The 25,993-nt window shown below is 40.5% G+C and overlaps 1 protein-coding gene across 1 annotated transcript in view; it reads right to left on the minus strand.

The window, feature by feature from the left end:
* Positions 1–566: 566 nt before the first annotated feature.
* LOC105013850 (probable G-protein coupled receptor 153) overlaps positions 567–25,993 on the minus strand; it is a 47,156-nt gene continuing 21,729 nt past the window's right edge. The window contains 6 exon segments of the mRNA XM_010875676.4: positions 567–1,689; positions 1,692–2,471; positions 2,778–2,797; positions 6,533–6,562; positions 8,300–8,489; positions 18,285–18,714. Coding sequence (XP_010873978.3) covers positions 1,648–1,689; positions 1,692–2,471; positions 2,778–2,797; positions 6,533–6,562; positions 8,300–8,489; positions 18,285–18,714 — 1,492 coding nt within the window. The 3' untranslated portion in view covers positions 567–1,647.

Consider the following 25,993-nt stretch of genomic DNA (forward strand, 5'->3'; position numbering starts at 1 on the left):
TTGCTGAATATTCTCTGAAGCAGAACTTTATTGTCAAGTCACACAGACAACTTGTTGGCCTGCATTACTAATATTGAGGATTTCGACCCAGGTTCAATGATTGGTCATAGTTCTTTAAGTAACATAAACAGAATACCTTGAAAGAAAGGCACCTCAGACCACTGTCATTTGACCCTCATTTGTAAACTTAAAATGAATGAAAATGATGTGGGCTCTCATCGATGCATTTAGTAGCACAACACAAATATCGCACTGATCTTAATGCCTGATTAATGTGTTCCACCTTCATATTGGAGCTGATATTGAGGCATACATTTTTATACCTGTGCCAATATGATAAGGAGACTTGTACACCAATTTACACTACAGATAAGCACCCCTAGTCTGGCGTCTTTTCCTCTTCACAACCTCGGGCTTCTGAAAAGGCCAAAAGGGCAAACATCGGGATACTATATATATATGGCATATATATATATATATATGGCATATATATATGGCATACATATATATATATGGCATATATATATGGCATATATATATATATGGCATATATATATATATGGCATATATATATGGCATATATATATATATATATATATAAAACACACACAGTAAACTTACCAACAGTCAAGCACCTTCAAGAACCATTTGTGGGGATAATCTGATGTATGTTAATGGCTGATATACAGTATATTGAGTAATTCATGTCTGCATGAATATGTCTGTGTTATTAACGCCTGTTACAAATTTGGAATCATACATTTGAAATAACAGGGAAAAATTCCCAGTTCAATCCTCAAAGAAAGAGCACAGCAAAACAAAAAACATCCAATGTGCCTGTAAACTACCATTATGTGCACATCACATCCAATCAATGCCAAGTTAGTTTTTCAAAGTGTGTAAGGAACATCATGGTAGAAATGAATCATACACAACCAAAATCAGCATAACATAACATTGAAGTGAGACATTTGCAATAATCTTTGTTTGTAAGTATAGAACATTTAATGGTAGATAATGTTAGGCCACAACACAACACCAGAGGGATTTTATTACCTGTGCTGTATATTACCTGAAAAATATTTCCTCTCTTCCATGTCTATCGTGATCAAATATTGAAAGAAAAGATTATCCATATAAGAGACTTGTCATAATCACAATAAAAGATAACATGGATTCTGTTGGCCTTGAATTCTCATCTCTTTTAAAATGCCCCAGAAGACGTGTTCAAGAAATAACACCTAACAAAATCAGATTTTGAGTCCAAATAACTGCAAAAAGTAACAAAACACAAATTGTATCCATTCATCTGATACTTAGAAAATAAAACGACACAAAACAAAGGAGAGGCATATGCACTAGGTTAAAGTAGATGTTTGTATGGGTGTACTAAAAGCAATGTGGTCAATATGCGGTCAGGAACTTGCACAGCCTCTTTCAAAGTTTAGCCTACCAGATCTAAAGCAAATGTAGGCAAGACATAAAATGTGTACAAAGGCCAATGAAACTGAGTACAAGTCCTAGCTTTGGAATTTGTGGTTGAATAAAACCAACCTTTATTTAGGATATACCAGTATGAAATGTTTCCACAGCCCAATGCCATGGCTCTATAGTAATATTATTAATAATAAAAACGTTCCCAAATATCTAGGTGGCAGATCCTATGGAATCTGAGTGAAATGTGATGTACATCCAGAGGATGTTGCAGAAGGTGAGCTTATAAAACTGTTTGTGCTTCCTTTAATCTCTCCTGTAGTCAGGTGCTTGTGTTCCCCCCAGCTGGGCCCAGTTCCAAGGGTGCCTGTCCTGCTGGGCCTGTGAGATGAGTGCTCCCCAGTCCGCAGGCTTTGCCCTAAGGGTACTAGGCGTTTTCCCTCCCGTCGGTGCTCACGGAGTGAACCTTTACCTGAACGGCACACCCCAGAGCTTTCCCCGCCAATCGCCCTGTCCACCCTGTGTGAGCTGTCTGGTGACCCCTCCCAGGTACAACTCCTGCCGTGCTCCGAGAGGCGCCGCAGAGCTTGAGGCTCGCGCTCAAAGTCGGTGAGCGGAAAATGTGGGTACAAGATCACGTGCTGCTCGTAGACATCCGGGATGAGGGAAATGGTGGACGTACGGTGCGGGCTCTTCATGGGGCTGGGAAGTGGGGTTTCATCAATAAAATTGATGACCTCGTCACGGCTGAAGCACCGCAAATCCGCCTCCTCAAAGCGCTCGCCACTGCTCCCCCGCGGCAGCTGCTTGAGCATGTGCCCACTATCCTCGGAGCGCCGGCGCTTGCGATGTGGGTGGCTCTCCTCGTGGTAGGAGGCCGGGCTGCTCCTGCGCCTTTCGTGGCGAGGCAAGCTGGAGCTGTAGTGGGCCATCCCCTTCACGTCCTCCGCGGAGCCCCAGTGGTGAAGGTAAGAGGGGATCTGGTCGCTGGTCCACATGTCGGTTTCGTCGTGGGAGAATCTTCTTGTAGGGGGCACCTGCCAGAAAACAACACAGACCAGCATCATCAGCTTATACGAAGAAGGTTTGGCCTGTATGATGGTAACAGCTATAGAACCTAAATGAGAACCACACCAATACATTTAGTTTATCTTACAGCTAAAATTAAGTGTTGAAAATAAAGTATTAATTACTTTACTAATCTTCAGGCTACTACTTAAATGTTGTAATTTCTACCAGGAGAATAACTAGAAAAATATTATTTAAGTATTATTTTCCTAGTAAAGCACTATTATATAACAACTTGTCAGGTTAAATGGCATTCTCCTCAAATTGATACTCACATTCCACATTGTTCTGAGAACTAAGTGGGAGAGACATAACGCGTCAGCTTTTAGTATAGGTTTATCAATGAGAAAATACACACCAAAAACTAGTCTAAGAGTGCCCCTAAATGGTGTCCTTTGGTAATGCAGAAATGAGACAGCGGACGATACAGTAGCAGTGAGGGAGAGGTTTGACCAGCAGGGGGCAGCAAAGCACAGGTATTAGTTGAAATGAGTAGGGGAAAGGGAAGGATGGGCAATGTACTCCCACAACAAGATGCAACATAAAAAGACAGATTTAAATAAAAACACAGATTGTATAAATGCAATTAACTTAAGAATTTTACTAACAATTCTTAAATGGAGCCACATGTTTAATAATATTTTTTATTAAGTTCTTGAATTGCATAGACAAATTGTAGAATATGAAATGGTAGGCTAAATGATCATTTAGTATTTCCCTTTATACAGTAAGTATTGACTGCTTACAGTGACTGTATCTCAAACAATTAATGTAGTATGCTCTTTCCAAATGAATAAATATGATGAACTATTTAGACAAAAGAGCATCCATGGATTAATGATTTGCAAAATGACAGCTACTGTATTCATCTCTGTTTCAATAACGGTCTAAGAATGTAATATATGTGATCCTGTAAGAGATCAGAATGAGCGTCACTCTCAACAAGAGACTGAACCAAGAGTCACAAGGATTTGGTAGAGTGTGACACGGAAAGGCTATCCTGTTCAAAATCCCTCCCGATCCTGTGTGGTGCCAAGCCAATTTGCACTGCCCTTTTTCAGGACTCCCGAGCACTGTCGGTATACCTGGGCTAAGATGCGCCCTAAATTGGGGTCTATTCTGTATCCTTTCATAGGCCAAAGTACAATAATACACCATCAACTGGCAGCTTGTTATAACACAGCCAGCTACTATAAGCTATTTATAAAAGAGTGATAATGTTGTTATAAATTGGCTAAATGTAACTCCTGTGTGCTAATTTCTAGGTACCATAACACTGTGCCATGTCACATATTTTTTGCATCTATTTGAGCTACACAGTGTAGTCAACAGGTCAACTTGGTCATGGTTAGAACGGGACAATGATGACAGTGGTAGATGTCCTGGGTTGTGTTGGGTAAAAGGGGCACGGGCGTTCTTAGGTTATGTCTCTGAATTCAGCCTTCAAGAGCCTTAACTTTCTCTCCAATATGGTCTATTAATTTGGGACACACATGCATGCACACAGACTTCCGTAGACTTTGTGCACATGCTAGCACAGATTAATTCACAAAATCAACCACACACACACATCTAGGTTTTACTATTAAGGCAAGGACCAGCTCATTTAGTACAATTATAAAGAGATATTTTACCTAACCCCTAAACCTAAACCTAACCCTAACATAAACAATACCTCAACAACCTAACTTTTATGCCAAACCTTTAACTAACCCTACTGTAACTCCTAAACCTAACTCTAACCCACAATTTTAAACCTAATCATATTTCTAACCCTAAATGTAACCCCAAATCAAAGAAAGCCTTGAAAGCTTGTAAAGGTTAAGACCGGTCAAATGACTTTCCTTGCTTAACTAAACAAAAATGCACACACACAAAGAGGTGGTTTGTTTAGGATGTTTATGAGCTCTTGAAGACTGCATGTTACGAGAGCAGCATTTAGGGTTAATAAAAGTGGTAATAATAATATTTATAATAATATGTAAAAGAGGAGCATTTCACAGCTCTACAACTGACTTTCTTTGAGTTTGGAGCTAATAGGACTCAATTACGATCAGTGGTGCTCACCAGAGCTCAATAGGATTTAATTGGAGTCAACAGGACTAAATAGCATTTTGATTTGTTTTGGCAAAGTAATTTTGTTAAGGAAATTGAAAGTCATCATCTGCCCCACCAACTTAGACAGATGCAGCCCACTATTCTGGTATTTATGTTTAACTTGTGAACCTACGATTAAGAGACTGCTGGTCTGTGGGAGACCCATAAACATTATGAAACCTAATCTAAAATGAAGGTTGAAACTACTGATGGTCATATTTGCCAAACGTTGGTCTGACATATATTCTTCTTAACTTTCCAATATCATGTCTGGATAGTGAATATCAGTTAACAAAATGTAAAATGATTCCATCGAGATTAAACAAGACTGAGGGCCTATTTAAACATTGCACATTATTATCTGGGTTTGAAGTGAAAAAATAGATCAATTGATAAAATATAAAAATCAATGTAAATATACCTGCAAATACTGCATTTTATCTTCCTGTAGTTGCAATGGATACCCTTGTGGGACCCCCATTTCTAATGTTGAGAATTCGTACTTGGCAATACGGTCTACCGTCATGATATCAGCCGCGGAGCTATAGTCATATGGTCTGTCATATATTAAGTCCGCATGAATTCCTCCATCTTGGCTGTTTTCTGCAAAATGCAGAAAAGCATACGCGTCAGGATTAAAGACCAACGTACTCCAAATACACAGACAGACAGACAGACAGGACGAATAGATAAGAGACAACTCATCTTTCTCTCTCTCTTTTATTGTTTTGGGTCCGCTGGGAAATTTGGAGTTTGTAATCAAAAAGGAACCACTGTAGCCCTCAATGCCCTGAGACATTCCTGCACTTTGAGCATTAAGTATTTTCAATAGATTTCTTGTAATAACAAAAAGTATTATATAATGAACCATTAAATGTTATATACTTTATCTTTTTATTCAAAATGCTTCAGAATAACCCAAACATTTGCATGGGGGATGTGGTATATGGCCAATATAACATTATCTATTAGCTGTTCTTAGAACAACGCAACGCAATATATAGCAAATTCCCAAGATCAGCCTGTTACCAACACAAATACAGCAATAAATACTGTCATAATCGTGGCATATGTTCTCAAATGCCACAGCTGTCAGCCAATCAGTATTCAGGATTCAACCCACCTGGGTATACCACGGGTGTGACATTACATATCTTTTCACTAGTTTAATTGCACTGGTAACCAGTTTATAATAGCAATAAGGCATTTCAGTGGATTTGGGTATATTGCCACTATACCATGGCCAATTGGTGCACCCAGGAACTTTGCCAGCCATTGTGCTTAAGAACAGCTTTTAGCCATGTTATATTGGTCACACACCATAACCCCTTATTGCTTAAATATACAATACATTTTAGGTGCATTAATGCTACAAAAAAGTTAGCAATCCCTGATCCTTACTTTAGTTCAGGTTTATTCCAACATTGTTGTGAACTTGTAATAGTCTGAAGTGTTGGGAATAACAGGTAATGTAACAGTCAGTGGTTCATTGTCGTCTAGATAGTGACAAAAATATCTTTGCAGCAAGATGTCAAAAATGCCCAAGGGATCAGAGGGTTGAACAGTGCACCTGAAAAGAATGACTGACTGAAAATCATGACTGTTGGCGTTTACCGAATAGAAAACCACAAAACAAAGACCCTGTCCAGAAATTGTACTTCATTAATGTAAATCTTTAAAACAATGGGGCTTATCCATAAGACAACAAGTCAAATAAAATACTTTAGAGTAATCATTTTACATACTGTATAACTTTTGGATCAAAAGAAAAACTGCATTAGATTCAATGAATGGTCAATTGGAGGTTGTTGTAAAATGCTGATCTTAAGGCAAATTCTGGCCGGTAGGATGAAGGATGAGACTAGCTATTTACACAGGCAGCAATGCATGCAAGTCAGTAGCTTTGTAGACAAGAAGCAACCCTTATACATACAACTGTTCTGTGAGATACAAGGAAAGCCCTCTGGAAAGACAGGAAAACTGGCAACATTAAAATCACACCAAAAATGCACTGTCCTAAGTTTTTGTGTCGTTCTTTTTTTGGCCTAACGTTAAACAATGAACAGGAAGCCATGTATAGAAAGGGAGAGTATCAAAGGGGTGGGGGGTTAGAAAGAGGGGAGAGGGGAGATATCAAGTTTAGTTTAAACAATGTCATTGCAAGAAAAGGCACGTTATTTCACAGGGTTCATTTCAGTAATCACGTATGTAACAGAGAGTTTTTCAGGTTACTTATTGTTATTCGCATATATAATATGACATAGAATAGTTCACATCAACCCAATCCACAACTGACATTAGATACAGGCTATTAAGTTTATCATGTGACCTAACTTGGGTAAGTGTCTGTGTATTCCTGAATTGTAAATATCTTTTATTTGGAGAAGTATGCCATTTTGGTCTATCAAAGTAGTAGTACATCATTTGCACAATTTGAGGGAATAGTATGAACAGGGTCCCATGTTGTGCCAAGGCTTATTGTCACTACAGAGGCCAACCGCCAAGATCAACTGGAACAGTTTGTTGCATTTTCATATTCTATTAAGTGTTGCGGCAATATCTGTTTGAAGTCACTGGTCCAAAAAACCTTGAGATAGGTGTGCATTGAGTAGCTTGACTTTTTAAATATAAAATCATGTCTTGATATATATCATTGAATCACAGGAAAAATAAATACCAGAATTTTCTAGGATTGGAAATATGACCATCGTGCTGAAATGTAATGCACTTTTTAGCTTGTTCTACTACTTCAGTATTGGTTTGTTTATAATATTCCTGAATCCTCTATTTCTGTTTGTTGTTTCGTGGTGTTCTAAGCCTGGGAAGATTTCATATTTTATAATATATTCAAGTGAAACAAAGTGAAATGCTGCTGGGAAAGTATGTTTTTTTTCAGCAATATCTTCCAGTATTTATATTATTGTATTAACAGTCAGATAGCATAGCATGGAATTCCCTCTTTTCAAATGAGACCAGTAAGGATGAAACCACAAAATAATTTCTTCCTACAGACACTTTTGATTTGGTCACTTCCTCTCCGCTTGGAGAAAAAGGTCACATGATAGGTCACATGATAAATTAGACCACATCAAAATAGACCATGAATTTGACCAATCACATAAGGACTGCAGATTGCTTCATACCTCTATGACCCTATTTAAGGATAAGTGTATGCTGAATCATATGTGGACTGAATCAAATAAAGGCTTGCAAAGCTGAAAAGACATACCTGCAGATATTCCTGCTCCCGGAGAACCTTCTAGGCCTGGTTATTTCAATTTACGTTTATCTACAATTAGGTTCTTGTTGAGATGCACAGTTCATGAACTTCACTATCTGGACGAAACGCTGGAGAATGTCTACACTGGCACGGCCCAAACTAAAATAGTGTACAACCCAGTTGTGACCAATGACTGAAGCCCATAACCATCTACTCTGACACTCCACTTAAATAAATGTCCGTGGCCTTAGGACACCAAACCACAGGTCCTAGACCAGCTCTCCAGGACCAGGTTTCCAGACCTTCACCCTCAGTTCTACCCCTACCTATTACACCCCTGTCATATCCCATCCCCGCCCCTTTCCATGGAACTACCGCCCCCTCATGTCATCAAGTCACCATAGCTGTGGGGGGGTGGAGTGTGAAGAGGGTGGATAGTGGACATGTGGAGCCTAGCCTGCTCCACCTTGCCTGTTTTACCTTCGTCCACATCGTCGTTGGACATGATGGCCACACATTTCTCCCAGACCATGCGCACATCCGCGCGGTAGCGGTCGCAGGCCCACAGGAACATGGGCAGCAGGATGGACTGGGCGATGGAACACCACAGCACACACAGCACCATCCAGCTGTAGGAGCGGTCATACTTCAGACTGGCAAAACTCACCACCTGTATGGGATGGAAAAGGTAGACAAAGGGAGGAGGGGAAGAGGACGGAGGGAGGGAGGGAGGGATGGACGAGAGGGAGGAAGGGAAGATGGAGGGAGGGAGGGAGGAAGGGAAGACAGAGGAGGGAGGGAGGGAGGGAGGGAAGAGAGGGAGGAAGGAAGGAAAAACAGAGGAAGGGAAGACACTTGTTTACTGGTCTAATTACATTTTAAGTACCTTGGGGATTGTAATAAATCCTTCTCTGGTGTTGGTTGTATGAGACAAATATACCACGACTTTGTGCTTAATCCTGGGACTCCATGATGTGTTGTGCATTAGAGCATCCATTAGCTGCTGTATATTGGCCATTTATGTCACACCCCTCGGGCCTTATTGGTTAAGGATAGGGTATTAGCGTATCATATTGTATAGTACGTTCCAGGACCAGAGTGTGTGCTCCTTCACACGGAGCCTTGACACTTTCCTCAAATTGATTCCTTAAACTGATTAACTGAACAACCTCCCTGGTGCACAACAAAGGCTACATCCATGAGCCACTTGATTAGGTTGATTAGATAACTCTCAAAATAATCTATCTTAATTAGATACTGGATAGGGAAATCCACTAGAACACCCAATAACATGGGATTAGAAGTCGATCAAATCATGAGGACTGGCGTATCAGGGCTTAGTACATATTCAATCAAAATGTATTAACTGATATTCTTGGTTTGCTTTAAATGCACAATCTTTGAACCATGTTCATTGGTTAGTTTTATTTATACAAAGACTTAAATACACTATGAGCTTAGTAAACTGTCACACCTGTTGGCTTCTGTCCACTTTTGATCCATGAACAGAGTCTTTAAACAAACAAGTCAGGGGAGAATCTTTAAGTCCAAGATGTTGATCTTCCATAGTTCTTACATGTTCTCCAATGATTAAAAAGTCAACAGAGTCTTGACATAAGAAAGGTTTATCCTACAAAATAACCTTGTATGGTGTATTCCAACCTATGACCCAAGGGTCTATTCACAGAGGGTCTATGACAGTCACATCCACAGTTCCTAGCAGGTGGTATGGACAGGGCATGTGGGACCTATCAGTAATGGGGCATCACATTTCCTACCTTTTGTCCTTTCGTCCAGATATAGCTAGTACTCTCATACATTGTGTCAAGCTTAATTAAATTACTTTTCATGCCCATTGTCTATCACATCCTATCATAAACCAATATTTTAAGCCTATTGCTCCATTGTGCAATTAACACTTTCATACAGAAAAAAGTATAGCTTTAAAATATATTTCAAACCATCATTGGTCCTTCCTGTCACTAATAACTCCATCTAAGAACTTAAGATTGGTAACATTAGCATCAACTAATTTGCATTAAGCTAACTAAATGAAATGACAGGGGAAGGCTGTCCCTTGAAGCATCATAAAGAAGCCACTGACATCTCTCCTTGGTGGGAGATGTCCAACAGTTGATTTGACCTCTAAATTGGGACACAAGGCAGTAAGTGAATGTGTCTTCCCAGTACAGCTATTTTTTCCCTGTATATTCTGGATGTCAGGAATGAATCAATACAGCCATTCATACATCCCTTAAGGCAATGTTCGTCATTAGAGGGCTTCTGGGTCGCAGGCTCCCCACTGCATTAAGGATTACATTATTTTGTTTTGGGGTGAACCTCACACTGATATCTTATCAACCAAAGTTCCCCACGATGGAAAATGAGTGAAGAACACTACCATAATGGTATCCCAAAGGAAAGACAGGGAGGTACCTCTGCCAATGGCTTCAAATAAAAAAGCTTTCAATTTCAAATAATCCCAGTCTATGAGGAACTACGCATTGAGCCTCCACACCCTCTCATTCGGCACAATGTCACCCATTCTGTCAGAGAAGGTAAGATTAATGTGCGGGAAGAAGATCTATCAAAGTACTCGTCCAGTGCAAAGTAAATATCCCCTCCGACGATGAGATAAATCTGAACCTGGCATCTTCTGGTGATGCTTTTAGATCTATGTTGTGCCTACCCAGGTATACCCCTTCCCAGGTCTGAGATACAAGGGGTGATGCCTCCATTCCAAGGAACATTCTTATAAATGAGGGGGCACATCTAATTCATATACCATTAGCTGTGTTTATGGGGAAACAAAACTAGGGGGCACAGATTATATCTGGAGAGGCAATGCCCCCTTTTGCCCCCCCGTGGCACCGGGACTGGATATGGGTAAAACTATCACGGGCCATTTCTGCAGGAAAGACAATCCCTATTCTCACGGTCTGCGCACCCGCTCCTAAATCCCTGTGCCCTTGTTTCACACTCCTGGTCACCATACTCCAGGAAGTCTGTACAAAGGGAATCTTGTTCCCACTTTGAGTTATTTGTAAGACGTCTTTCATTTATGCCATTTTGGCGGCAAGGGTCTTTTTCAATGCTGGTAAGAGATTATTTTTTAATGTGCTCATGTTAATCACTTTGGGAACTGAGTGAACACTCAAGAGTGAGGTAGGGGCACCTTTCCGGTCAAGCCACTGGAGGGTGCCACCACCTTGAGTGCCAAAACCACCAAAAACTTAACTCAGTAGCTACTACATACTTTATGAGCTGGTTATGTTAATTTGTTAATACTATTAGCTTGCAGCCTCTATGTGAAATTGCTAGTACTTTTGCAAATTCTTTCAGCACTACGTTTTTTAGTGCGTTTGTAATTGTGTGGATGTAGCACCTTAAAGAATGTCTATGTGATAACACAAAGTATCCATACCATTGTAGCTCCCTACTGCAGTTCAATGAAATAGCTCATTATTCCCAGCCAACAGGGACTGGGTGAAGATCACCACGCTGCAAAAACAAACCGCTTTCATCCCTTTTATCGTTGCTGTTGCATGCAGACTTTAGGGTCGTAATGCTTTTGGGTATTTAATGTTACAGGCAGATGGAGATCACTCAGAGATGCAAAGTCTTGACACCCGGAGAAACACATGTAATTAGCACATGCTTGGGAGGCACTTAATGGTGGTTCACATATGGTGCTGTGAACTTGGCCTGTTGTTCAGTGTGTGTGTCTGTGTGTGTGTGTGTCTACATCCATGTGGCAGTGGTCTCTGGAGCCACTTTAAATGGAAGGATGGACTGCATATGTTACCTTCTCCATGTTTACTCTCATCACTATGAGTCCATTGACCACCTCCCCTGATATGTGCTGCAGGTCAAATGAATGACAATGGGGAGATGGTCTGTGGATCCATCATGCTGAAGGGGATTAAGACAGTGATTACAGTGGCATTAAGGTCACACAGGGAATACAGAGGGGCATGTTTCATTACACTGTCCCCAGCCGCTGGTAGAAATCAATAGGTCAGCACAGGAATTGTCTCTCATTCGCTTGTCGGTTTCTTAGAGCTGGACATGAGGAACTGGTTTGCATGTAAAAACTGCCATCGCTATCTTTCTCTCCCTTTCTTTTTCTATCAGCATCTCTCGCTCACTCTTGTTCTCCCTTTTTCTCTTCCTCCAGGGACAGATTATGTGACGCAGTAAAGACAGACTATAGACATGAGTGAATCTAGTGCTGTGGGCAAGTGGGACGATTGACAATAAACTCATTAAAACACATGTACACACACACACACACACACATACACACAAAGGCAGACACAAAAGTTGTTGGTTCTAATCCCGAGCTGGTGAGGTGAAAAACCCTTTCATTCTGTCCCTGAGCAACACAGTTAAACCTAACTGCTACTAGCTTGTTAGTGTAAACAAGAATCTGTTCTTAACACGCCTGGTAATATATAACAGTAAAAAATAACCTTTGTTAAGAACAGGTCTTCGCTGTAGTGACCGAAAAATGACCAGACTTGCCAGGGGCTATTATACCTTTGGACTTCTGTTTTTTTGCTGTTAACTGTAGGTCAATGGCTATCGCTAATTCACACTGTAGCTCCTAACAGATATCCCAGTGTATGCCTGTTTGAACAGCACACATCATATGGTCTAATTTCATCATTCTACAACACTAACACCTTTCAGTCGGCCCAAACGGATGCTACTGTGACATGGCTGCAGCCTGTATCCATAGTCATGTTCATTAGGCTCCAATTTACACCAAACACTCTCAAGGAGGCTGTGAACCTGTCCAGTAGGAACACCTTTACTGTTTAATAAGAAAACTAATTATAGTAGTTATAATACTCTGTGGATTATTTCTGTGGATTATTTTCCAGATAACCCAGTGCTAATTCTGAAGATAAATATTACCAGTAACTGTCTGCTCATGATAAATTCTGAAGATAAATATTACCAGTAACTGTCTGCTCGTGCTACAGAGCGATATTGGCTAAAATCAGTGTTGGGGTCTCTTTGTAACCATCTGCCTTTGCCTTCCTGCTTCCTATACTGTCTTTCTCTAACATCAGTCTCTACTATTGTATACCCCAAAGCCATCTGCTACTGACTCCAAGTCTGCCTGACAACCCAAGAAAATGATTTACTGAAAAATGGATGAGAACCAAGCAGGGGAGCTGGCAAGTTGATGAATGTAGAGGAGAGGAACAGAACTACCTCCACTCGCTTAAAAGACACTTTTCCTTAGAGAAAAAGGCCTGAGCCACAACCTCTCTCCTTCCTGCCAAGACTACCACTATTATCCCAGGGCTGTGGTCTGATTTGGAAAATGAACATGGGACTATTAAGAGGGTCATCTTATAGTTTGTCATTGGGCTTTGGCTGTTAAGAAGTCTCTCATGATCTCAGGCTCTCATGACTTCAGTTTCTCATGGCCTCAGTCCCTCATGAATTCAGTCTCTCATGAATTCAGTCTTTCAGGATTTCAGTCTCTCATGAACCCTGTTCCTTTCATCTTCCCAATAGCCGCAATCCACAGGAGATGATCAAAGTCAATGAGGCAGAATAGCAGTTCATACATTCTAACACTATATTATTCCACTGTATTATTTATCAGTTTGGACATCTCTGTGGACAAGGAGAAACAGTACAGGCAACAACACAAGCCGAACCCCTGTGTGTATGAAGGTGTGTGTACGTGTGTGCCTGCTACTTTTTAAATCAGTTCACCTATAATAAACCTAGGGCTCAATATTGTTGTTAAAATAGCGACGAGTATCAACAAATTTGATCATGTTAAGACCAGGGCTGAATTCAAAGGTTTAGTGAGGACTTCCTCTTACATATCTCTCTGAACCGGTCCTGCCATCCATATCTACCTGCATTATATGGACACAAGACACAATCAAACACTGGGGGCTTTTAGCTAAAAAGCTCCATTTGTACGGAATGTTCCGCCGATCCATGCCAGATCCACACTCAGTGCTACCTCAGTAGGGTCTGTGATTCAGTGTAGTCTGGCCCAGGGGCGGGCTGGTGAGAGGCTCTGTATTAACAAACCACTGTTGAGTTTTCTGCCTAGCAGCTTCCCCCATCTCCACTGGGATGCTCTGTCTCTGACCATATTACAGGGGCTGAGTCAGTGGCTTGCTCCCGCTCTGATCTCCCACGCTGTCCCTAAGAGGGTAGATCACGCCAGGGGGCAAGGTCAGTCTGTCCTGGTGTCATTACTTCTCTCCTTTCCAGTGTCTGTTGGATCACAAGTATGCTCCCTTTAATTCTTTCCTCTCCCCTCTCGTTTCTCTCTCTTCTCTCTCTCTCTCTCTCTCTCTCTCTCTCCCTCAGTCACTCTGGGAGGACCCTAGCACTAGGACAATGTTTCCTTGCCTGAAGACTCCTAGCCATTCCTGTCCAAAGTCCACCTGGTTGTGTGGCTGATCTAGATTCAGCCAAACGATTCCAGGCTGCTGCTGACCACAACCCAAGCGGTGAAGTTGCTATTAAGGTTTTGCCCTCTTTACACTCTTTACAAAAGCCAACTGATATTTACATTTCCTCCTGAGGATCTGACCTTTTGCACCCCTATATACCACTGTAATTATTTTGGAATACTTGTTTATGAAGCCAACTGACATTTACATTTACTCCAGAGGAGTAGGTATTTTTGACCTGCTGCTCATCTGAACCCTGGAATATCTTAATGAACGATTTGGCCTTAAAAGGTCATGTAGATATTATCTCCACCCTGCACAGCGAGGACTGGCTACCACCCGGAGCCCAGCTCCTCTCTAGCTTTCTTCCTAGGCTGCTGTCTTAGTCGGGAGTTTCCCAAGCCACTGTGTTTCACCATCTTACTTGCTCTTCGAAGTTTTAGGCTAGGTAGCTGAATTAACCCTGTGACTACTGCTGGTATAAAAAGGTATTTTTAAAATAGATTTGAAATCCGCAGCTCTTGTGTGGATGAATGGTGCCCAGAGTGCAAAACCAAAGACTGTGTAGAGGAAGAAAACTGGAGGTCATTAATGAGCAAGGAGGGAGAGTAAATAGGCTCTGCAGATGCCTGCAAATGAACAATGAGAAGGACTTGACCTAGTACATAATCCTTAGAGGAGCATTTACCCTGGAAGGACCTTTTCCATAGGATCAGTGATGCCACTGTGGCAATGAACAGCAACAACCATAGATTATAACAAAGGTTTTCTCGACAACGCTGAGTAGAGCTATTAACACAATGGGAGGAGGGAAAATCCCACCACCCACAAACACACGCACAGAGTGACACAACCTCACTTCTAGACCTGACCTACTTAAAGCTGCAGATGAGCTGGGTAAAATATTAAAGATGATTTAAATAATAAACTAGCTTTATAGGAGGCTGTACGTGAGGGATCATCACAGACTCTATGTCAGGGATCTTCAAACATGTGGCCCACAGGCCAAAATGTCAAACAACTGTTTAGTTTTTTTTACTCCAAAATGTTGTGTTTTCTCTCCATGAAATGCTGTGAATTCAGAGTTCAAAATAAGATTAAATATGTACTCGTGCCTCAGTTTAATCACAGTATGAAAGTAATTGTATTTATTTTATGTGTTTTTCTTATTTATGGTCAATTTGCTGTGTGCAAATAACTTCTCATAATTATTCGAATATAGTTTAATTTAGTTGCCTAACCCTGTTCTACAGGGAAGTTCAGTCCACTAATTAAGAACGGGGACTATTTTTACAACACACAGAGCACACTGCTTAGTTCTCCTTAGAGGTATCTAGCTTCTCCTTGTCTTCATTCACCTTCCCATCTAACCCGCCCCTCCTCCCTATCTGGAGTACAACAGTCAGACGGAGCTCAGCTGATAAAATGGATGCCACCACTGTAAGGGGCAGTGGTAGTGGGCAATTGCAGACCTACATGACAGTATACGGTTTGGAATTTGAATGTAATGCATCACATTCTTTGCAACACACAAAATGGTGTGGAATGCTATGGGACAGGAATAGTATTCAGAACATTTCATTTCTTCACATTTGTTTGTGTTCTAGACTTCATTTGTAATTGATTCAAATATAATCCATAATTTATCCATTCTTCTTAGATCGTCTCAAGCTCTGTAAGATTGGATGGGGAGCATCAGTGAAATTCTATTTTGTTTTATGCTGAGAAGTGGAACCATATATAGACAGGTGTGTACTTTCAAAATCATGTACAATCAATAGTATTTGCCACAGATGGATCCCAATCAAGTTCTAGAGCGATCTCAAAGATGATCAAGAGACACAGGATGGATCTCAGCTCATTCTGAAGTATCATGGCAAAGTGTCTGAAGACTAAATACCCAGAAGATGTTTCATATTGGCAGAGATAAAAAAAAACAGCTGTTTTTGCATTGTTGGGTATTCTGTGTAGATTGATGGCAAAAAATGAATAAATTATGAAGTATATAACACAAGAAAATGTGGAGAAAGGGGTCTGAACTCTTTCTGAAAGGCGCTATATATATCTATCAATCTGGAGTTGACATGTAAGTGGTAGGTTGTGAAAGTGAGTGCTTTTGTGAGTGAAAGTGTTTATGAAATCATGCTGTCTATATTTTTAGGCTTGAGTGTTTTCACATTATTTTAACAATATTAACACATTAAGCTACAGCACACAACAGCTCCATAATTCAAACCACTACGTTCAAAGCATTTATGACAGAGAGCTGGGTCAAGTATGGGATTGAGCAGGTTACTGTAATGCTGCCACCTCATTATTAACCACTATGTTACAGCTTCAGAGACTTGGGCCAAACCCAACACATATACAGCACCAATCATCTCTGTTGGACAAAGAAATGTATAGGGAATACAGAGGAATGTATAGAGAATACAGAGGAATGTATAGGGAATATAGAGGAATGTATAGGGAATACAGAGGAATGTATAGGGAATACAGAGGAATGTATAGGGAATACAGGTAAATGTATAGAGAATACAGAGGAATGTATAGAGAATACAGAGGAATGTATAGAGAATACAGAGGAATGTATAGGGAATATAGAGGAATGTATAGGGAATACAGAGGAATGTATAGGGAAGGCAGGGAAATGTATATATTATACAGAGAAATGTATAGGGAATACAGAGGACTGTATAGGGAATACAGAGGAATATATAGGGAATACAGAAGAATGTATAGGGAATACAGAGGAATGCATAGAGAATACAGAGGAATGTATAGGGAATACAGGGAAATGTATAGCGAATACAGAGGAATGTATAGCGAATACAGAGGAATGTATAGGGAATACAGAGGAATGTATAGGGAATACAGAGGAATGTATTGAGAATACAGAGGAATGTATAGGGAAGGCAGGGAAATTTATATATTATACAGAGAAATGTATAGGGAATACAGAGGACTGTATAGGGAATACAGAGGAATATATAGGGAATACAGAAGAATGTATAGGGAATACAGAGGAATGCATAGAGAATACAGAGGAATGTATAGAGAATACAGAGGAATGTATAGAGAATCCAGAGGAATGTATAGGGAATACAGAGGCGTGTATAGGGAATACAAAGGTGTGTATAGGGAATGCAGAGAAATGTGTAGGGAATACAGAGAAACGCATAGGGAATACAGAGAAACGCATAGGGAATACAGAGAAATGCATAAAGGCCGCTATAGGCCTGGGCATAATCAAAGCAGTCAGTGAGTCTTTTAGATACTATAATGTGCAATCTTCACAACATTTTGTGAATTTTCACTTCAATACTCAAACCGACACCCTGTCTACGACATCTAGCAGGTCTATTCATAAGAAAAAGCAGAAACGTTCACTCTGTTTTGGCTTAGTGGTGGGGAAAGCGCATGCAGGTTTCTGCTAGTGAGCTAGTTTGTTATATGCAGTTGCCATATCAAGCGGTATTGAGGCAAGTCAAGATGGTATCAATGGTGCAACTGTTGAACCTTTTGAGTATCTGAGAGCCCATGAGCCAATCTTCTTAGCCTCCTAAGCGGGAAGTTTCTGACAGGGAAGAAGTTTCCAGTAGGGCTTAATATGAGTACTTGAATTAATTGTATTCAGTCCACTGCTCATGACCCTGAATGTCAGAGATTTTGTGGTAATTTGATTCCAGTACAATCCACACAGTCAGTAGAAAAGCTGGAATTTCTTGTGTGGCTCCCTGAACAATTGTTTTTTAAAAAAAAAGGCTTCCAGAGAAGAAGATACCAGACCACCATACAGGCAAATGGCAAACAACAAGCTTTTAGGCCTGAATACTAATTCCTTGCTCAATGGGGCTCTTGGTTAACAATACACAGGGGGAGACAAGGTGCAAAACCCTACTATATCACCTGGTTCCCTAAAGTCCAACCCACTATCTGTTTTTTGCATTGCCATTGCTGGCTGTAGAACAGTCCCACGAAACTCAGAAACACACACGTGCACTTTGACCTATGACCTGTAACCTTACCAGGATGGGGAAACCCGTGAGGAAGTCGTAGATGAACACGATGCCGCTGATCAGATAGGTGATCTGCAGAGATGTCTTCAGGGGCTCAGAGCCGTCGATGGACGAGCGCCGCTTGCCCTGAGCGTCCTCCACCACGATGGTTGGCACGTTAAACTTGTTCTTGTCGGCCTTGTGGCCCGCGTGGATGGCGAAGGTCTGAAAGAGAGCGATGCCGATGCAGATGATGCCCATGGCGACACTGCCGCTGATCAGCAGCAGGAAGCACACGCCGAAGCCCAGGCCGATCTCCGTGACGATGAAGCGGCAGTCGCGGGCGTAGAAGCGGTCGATGGTGTCGTGCCAGCCCACGGCGGGCAGCGTGGACAGGATAAAGGACACCATCCAGATGCCCACCACGGTGTGCACAGCCTGCTTCTTCGTGTTACTCAGCCTGTGTGGGGAGGAAGAGGGGGGTTGTAAACAGCGTGACCCTTGATAGGCTTGGTACCATGGCTTGCAAATGTAACTATCATTTCCACTGGCATTCTATTATTAGACGTCGGGGGGGGGGGGGGGATGAAGATCAACAGGGACACTCTAATAACACTTTCAAATGCTATGATAAGGATCTGTCTGAGTGGAAGAATTAGATGAACACACTTATCTCTGAATATATCATTTCAATATTATTTCATGAATAACACCATTCAATTGGTTAGAGAGTAAAGAGGGAAAATCTGTTGAGGTTGTTTTTTGATGACCCAGATAATTGCCATGCCCTTTGGTAAATTTGCCTCCTTGGTCTATTTCAAGGGATATCCCTTACCACTAAGTAATTGTTTTAGCCCAGCAATTTGCTCAGTGTTAGTGTCCTCTGGGCGAATGCATTTTCTATGTGCACAGCATTCCACTAAAAATACTATAGGCTGGTGGGCTGTTTATCCTATTAAGATCTCAAAGAGAGGCGACAATGGCTTTACCTGAACTAAGATCTACACTGCAGTGCGCAAAAGCACATTAGAAAAGTTTAACTGCACAAAGAATGTGGATGGAATTAAACTGGTACTTGCCCAATGCTGATGCAGTGTCTTTCCTTTTTAAACGGCTGTGCTGTGTAAATCATCTATCTGTCCCTGTATTTGTCCCTGTCCTTGTCCATCTGGTCATGCTTCCGACCTGGACTAGGTTTAAATAGACTGGACTCAGCCCACATGCATTTATTAATAATTACAATTTGAACTCTTAATATGTTCACCTAGCATAGCCAGAAGAAGACTGGTCAACCCTCTTAGCGTGGTTCCTCTCTAGGTTTCTTCCTACATTTTGGGCTTCTTAGGGAGTTCCTGACATTCAACACTATTGTTGTTTGCTCCTTGGGGTTTGTAAAAGCACTTTGTGACTACTGCTGATGTAAAAAAGGCTTTATAAATACATTTGATTGATTATTAATTGATATATCCGTGAGGGGAGACTCAGGAAGTATGACTAAATAGAGCTCTGAAATTCATTGACTAAACAAAAGAGTTGAAGACATAATCTCACACTGAGTGTCACAAAGGTCACTATTATGTCACCTACTTTTTTCTGCAGGTCTGATACTATGACTTTTTTTTGAAAATGTGTATCAAGGCAGAGTATCCAGGCAGATGTCTGTGTACGCTAGCTAAGGACCCCCACTTCGAACCCTCAAAGTCTACTACATTTTCACTTGGCCAATCGACTGTAAGAGGGAGTTTGATTGGAAACCTATGGTTGAGTCTTATGAGGGGTGTAAACGTTTACTAAAGTATGCATTGAATTATCAAGGCTGGGGAATTACTTACATGCAGATGTTATAAAGAAAAGCTGTTCTCAAAGTGTCTGGGGTGTGAGTAAGCGAGTTAGAGAGAGATTAAGTTGTAAATCAGCTTGAATCAGCTCCATATAAAAAAAACGATGAGCCCTGCCTGATGACAGTGAGCACTGCTGGATGATACTGAGTGCTGTCTGATGATTCACATTAAAGATAAATAGAGGTTGTGTACATTTACATTTGTGTTAAAAGCAGCTGGAGAGAATGTGGGCGGGCGAGAATAAATATGACTTTGGGGGACAGAAGATGTTATCGTAAAACAAGCTTCAAACAGAGTATTTTTCTGCCCCTCGCAGGTTTGCCTTTTTCATCTTGAATTTTGTTCAGGTGGCAGATTTACCCCGACAGCAGATCGTATATCCCGACGCTGGAGTCACCCAATTGAAGTTGACCTTTAAAATGGTAATGGTTAAGGCCAGGGTTAGGTTATGGGTATGATTACGGTAAAGGTCAGGGTTACAATCAGGTTAAGGGTAGTGACATAGAGACAACCAATCACATAATTTCCGCTTCCAAAACAAGATGACTAAAAATATCTACCTGCACTTTCTCTCTCCCCCTCCCCAGCAAGCACATAACATTCTGATAAACATACTGTAGGTTTCTGAGAGCTTGGATAGAGCCTGATTGTCCTGTGGTCATTTTTCAGGTTTTCAAATTCAGGTGATCTCAGTGGCATCATGTTCATGAATTGTACACACAACCTTCACATAAAGATACAGTTGTGCTCAAAAGTTTGCATACCCTTGGAGAATTGGTAATATATGTACCATTTGTAAAGAAAACATGAGTGAGCAGGCAAAACACGTCTTTTATTTCTTATGGGATTCATATTCAACTGTAGGTCATAACAGAATGGCACAATCATAAAACAAAACATGGCAAAAAAAGAAATAAATGAAATGACCCCTGTTAAAAAGACTGCATACCCTTACTTCTGAATACTGTGCATTGCCCCTTTCAGCATCAATGACAGCATGCAGTTTTTGTAATAGTTATCTATGAGGCATAGCTGCAGGTGGTATAGCTGCCCATTCGTCTTGGCAAAATGCGGCTTGATGATATTAAGGTGAGGAGACTGTGATGACCACCCCAGAACCTTCACCTTTTTCTGCTTTATCCACTGGAGGGTCAACTTGGCCTTGTGCTTAGGGTCATTGTCGTGCTGGAAAGTCCATGAGCGTCTCATGCCGACTTTTGTACAGAAGAAAGCAAATTGTCTGCCAGTATTTTCTAATAACAGGCTGCCTTCAACTTGCCATCAATTTTCACAAGATTCCCTGTGCCTTTAGGGCTCACACACCCTCCAAACATCAGTGAGCCACCACCTTGCTTCACATTGGGGATGGTAATCTTTTCACTAAAGGCCTTGTTGACCCCTCTCCAAACATTGTGCTTATGGTTGTGACCATAAAGCTTGATTTTGGTCTAGTCACTCCAAATTACAGTGCGCCAGAAGCTGTGAGGCGTGTCAAGATGTTGTCAGGCATATTGTAACCAGGCTTTTTTGTGGCATTGGCGCAGTAAAGGCTTTTTCTGGCAACTCGACCATGCAGCAAAAGTATCGTCGTATTGTGCTCCTTAAAACAACCACACCTGTATTTTTCCTGAGGTTACCTGTGGGTTTTTCTTTGTATCCTGAACAATTCTTCTGGCAGTTTCGGCTGAAATCTTCGTTGGTCTACCTGACCATGAATTGGTGTCAAGAGATCCCCAAATGTTCCACTTCTGTGATTGAACAGTACTGACTGGTATTTGCAAGCCTTTGGATATCTTTTATATCCTTATCCATCTTTATGAAGTTCCATTACCTTGTTACTCAGGTCTTTTGAAAGTTATTTTCTGCTCTCCATGGCTCAGTTTCTGGCCTGCTCAGTGCATCCACGTGAAAGCTGACAAACCCATTGACTATTTATACACAAATACTGATTGCAATTTAAAAATTCACCCTTTAATTGCCATTTTCACCTGTGTGTGTCACCTTGTGTGTCTGTAACAAGGCCAAATATTCAAGGGTATGTAAACTTTTGATCAGGGCCATTTGGGTGATTTCTGTTCATTATGATTTAAAAAGGAGCCAAACAACTATGTGATAATACATGGCTTCATATGATCACTATCCTTAAATAAAAGAAAATAATTTTGCATGATCAGTTATTTTATCAAAATCAATGCCAAAAATGCACAATTTCTGCCAGGGTATGCAAACTGTAATTGTAGTTGGTTGGCTTTTGAATATACTTAGCAGATATAAGAACCTTTAGTGTTTCATTACTTTAAAGCCCCCATGTAGTGTTTGTAACTTTATTTTAAAACCTCACTGTATGTCTATTTAATCACTGTGTGTTTATCAGAAATGACACATGTAAAGAATTTCCCTAAGCCTCCTTTGACCCTTCAATTTCTCTGACAGATTTTGTGGGCATAAGACAACTAATTTGAAGATATTTACATACACAGTTAACAGAAACAACGTTTAGATAGATGAATCAAGTTGACTAGCAGACAATTTCTACAGGTAGTACATGACTGAACATCGCCACGGTTCACTTAGCATGACCAGGGATCTCTGCCCTCTCAGCTAATATTCAGAATGTGCAAATAACATTAAAGAAGGGCACCTGTCAGCCAGGCTGTAGTTTTACAAACCCAGGGAAAATGAGTCAACCTGGTTATCCTGCAATGTTTTGGCCGATATTGTCCAGTGGCAATACAGAACAAAAACAACCATATCTATCCACCACTGTGATCGAGCTGCCTCCAAAAATCGATTGCCACTATTATTGTTAAAAACATGATTCTCCTGGTGACGTTTTTAAAATACTGCTGGGTTGTAGAAATATACTTAAAACTCAATCAGTCAAAACCATCCAGGGAGGCTAAAAAAACTATGTCTAGCAGTGGATATTCCCTTTAAGCGTGTTCAGGTGTGTTTGCAAGGCCAACTAATTGGCCCGATCTGATCTTAATATGGGCCTGTTAAGTTTACAATATGGTCTTGTTTGAAATGATTCAAATGAATAGCTTTGTAAGCATAAAAAAGTAAAGGAAGATCAATCACGGTGGCGCAGTGTACTAATTACATGGAGACAGAACAGAAGATCATAGATTTAAATCTCACTGATGCTGTGTCATAATAATTAAGAAATGTGTTTGCATGATTAATGCCTAGGGAAATTAATTTCCATGTGTCCTCTCTGTGGTTGGATTTTAAGGAAAGTTAACCCATAATAAGATAAGTGTTATTCAATCTCAAATCAACCCATTCAAATAACCAAGTTTCTCCAAAACCCACTATTCTTAAAAAGTGGTATCACCATGTCCCAGACAGATCACTACAAATCACAATCACAATCACAATCAAAACAATGTTCAGGTGTGCAGCAGGTTGGTTGGGGAATGGATGCACTTCTCTCTCTATTCTAATAGGCTAGAATTGGATGTCACTCTAGTTGGATGTCGTCTTAGCCAATGATTTGTTTGCAGGGTAAAGACAATGGCCCTCATTCATGAAACATGCGTACAATCAAATTTGATCTTAAAATAAGCTTATCATATAACACATACAAACGTGCCACAATATTAAATATTGTATCATTACCATAGGCTATTATTGTATTATTTCTTTCACTCTATTCTGCATTTACTCTCTCAGTTGTTCAGCATTAACACTCTCTGTTGTTCATGCGTTTGTAAGGTTTGAAATGCCTCTGTGTATGTAATGTGCTAGACAAATAAACTTGCTTTGCCTTGCTTTTACTAAGTCACTCAGGCCATATCAACATACTTGGAGATCATAAATCGTCGTTTATAATTTTGGTGGCTGGCATATTAATTAGGTAAGAGGTCTTAAATTGACTAGTGATTGACTAGTGAGAGGATAAATAAACCAGTAGTTCTGGGTCGAGCAGTTACACTAATGATGGCAAAGCTTGTTATTTTTAAGGACTTTGGCTCTGGTCTGAGACTATGGGTGTCACGATATATCGGTATTGATATTTAAAAAATGAAATATTAATATCATGTTAATAATACACACATGATAATATTGTATTCACTAGGCGAAACTGAAGTCGGTTTTTCGATATTTTGTTATTTTCTCAAAAACTCCTCTCGGTTTTTCCATAGCTTATTCATGGACAAACGATGCAACTGCTTAAACTACGAGTCTGGACTTATACACTAGCGTTTGAATTAACGCCTTTTTGAAGCCTATTCTCTAGGCGAAAATGCTTTGTATTTTTCCAAAAACTCCTCTTGGTGTTAGGCCTTTAGGATCTTTTGTTTGTTAGTTCATCTGGTTGTCTTTGACTATCCATTAAGTGTAATTATTCTTTTTGTACGCTTACATTTGTACAGTTATGGTTACAGACTCTCTTTACCTCCATATATTTGTATTTTGAGTGTAATTAATTTGCTAAAAAAAAGAAAAAATATCATATTAAACCAAGTTGAAGATGTATTTGACTGATCTTTTTTTTTTCTTAAAGTTTTCTATAGATACGGCGATAAGATTGATTATAATTTATTTTGGCCACGATAATCGTGTGAAACGATAATAGTGAAAACCTGATATTGTGACAGCCCTAGCTGAGACGAGAAAGTGTTCCGTACCTGCACTGATTTTGTCATGGAGAACGAGGAACGGTTAATTAGCCATTTCAGGCTATAATTTATGTTAAAATCTGGTGTTGCTGATCACCACACCCTCATAAATAACGGGTGTTTCAAATGTAAATAAGGACAGGTGCAGCGTGTTCTTGCGTCCATGGCTAAAGGCATCTGCGCATGGGCCACGGTGGCAGTGAAGGTCTCACTGACTTACAGCTGGAGTAGTTTGATGTGCGGCAAAACGCAAGTAGTTTTGCGAGTGGCGCGGTGCATGATGCTCGATCCCGTGAGCGGTGCCGCTTATTGTGCACACTTGCTGTAGAGTAGGCTAACTTCTAAACGACATACCAAAATATTAACTCCGCCAGAGCATTGTCGTTACTATGGCAACCAACGCAAACTCAGCCAATGTAGCTGACATGTGTACACCCCCAAATGGTTACACACACAGTAGGGGGATTTTTTCCCCGCGGTGCAGTTGTTGCTTACTGCGGCCGTCTGCATGTGCCTTTATCCGATTTATCCATCTGTGATGACATCTACGTTCATTTTGATCAGGTGCAACAGTTTCATTAATCACACTTACAGTAGGTCTCACCCAATGTTCGAATCTGAGATATTTTCATCATGATGTAAACTCAGCCTTATCAAACTGTTTAAGGTTTCATGAATGAGGGCCAGTGTTTAAAGTGCAAGAACTTTTATTCTCAAATTAAAAAATTCTTGTGAAACCATTTTATTGGTCAAGACAAATATGTTACGGGTTGTGCCATAAAAACCCAGCCAGGTAAATCCTAGTGCTACAGACTTCTAATTATGAGAATTAAACCCAGCAAGTTTACTTTTAGTGCTACAGACATAAATGTCTGAGATTTAAAACCCAGACAGGTTACTCCTAGTAACTCCTGGGAGTTGAAGCAGCGGATGCTCTCACAGTCTAGCAAGTCTCGCCCCACATGGGAATCCACAAGAAACAGATGTGTCCAGGACAGGGATTTACTGTGAATGTATCACTAACTCTCTCATTTTTATACCCTATGAATACAAGTCCTTCAGATGGGCACACTGGGGAGGTAATTAATCATATAAAAGTGCTTATCAAATGTTTGCAATGTTTTACTTGTAGTTCTACTAACAGGCATAACAGTTGTAATAAGTTAACTCCAAACATGCTATTTTAGTCTTTACGTCTTGTCTAATCTCCTGACATAATACAACGACCGTATAAGGACATCCTGTAGGTTTTGGCAGTGCTTCATAAAAAGAC

The sequence above is a fragment of the Esox lucius genome, chromosome 12, assembly GCF_011004845.1.
Source record: "Esox lucius isolate fEsoLuc1 chromosome 12, fEsoLuc1.pri, whole genome shotgun sequence".
In the NCBI taxonomy this organism is placed as follows: domain Eukaryota; kingdom Metazoa; phylum Chordata; class Actinopteri; order Esociformes; family Esocidae; genus Esox; species Esox lucius.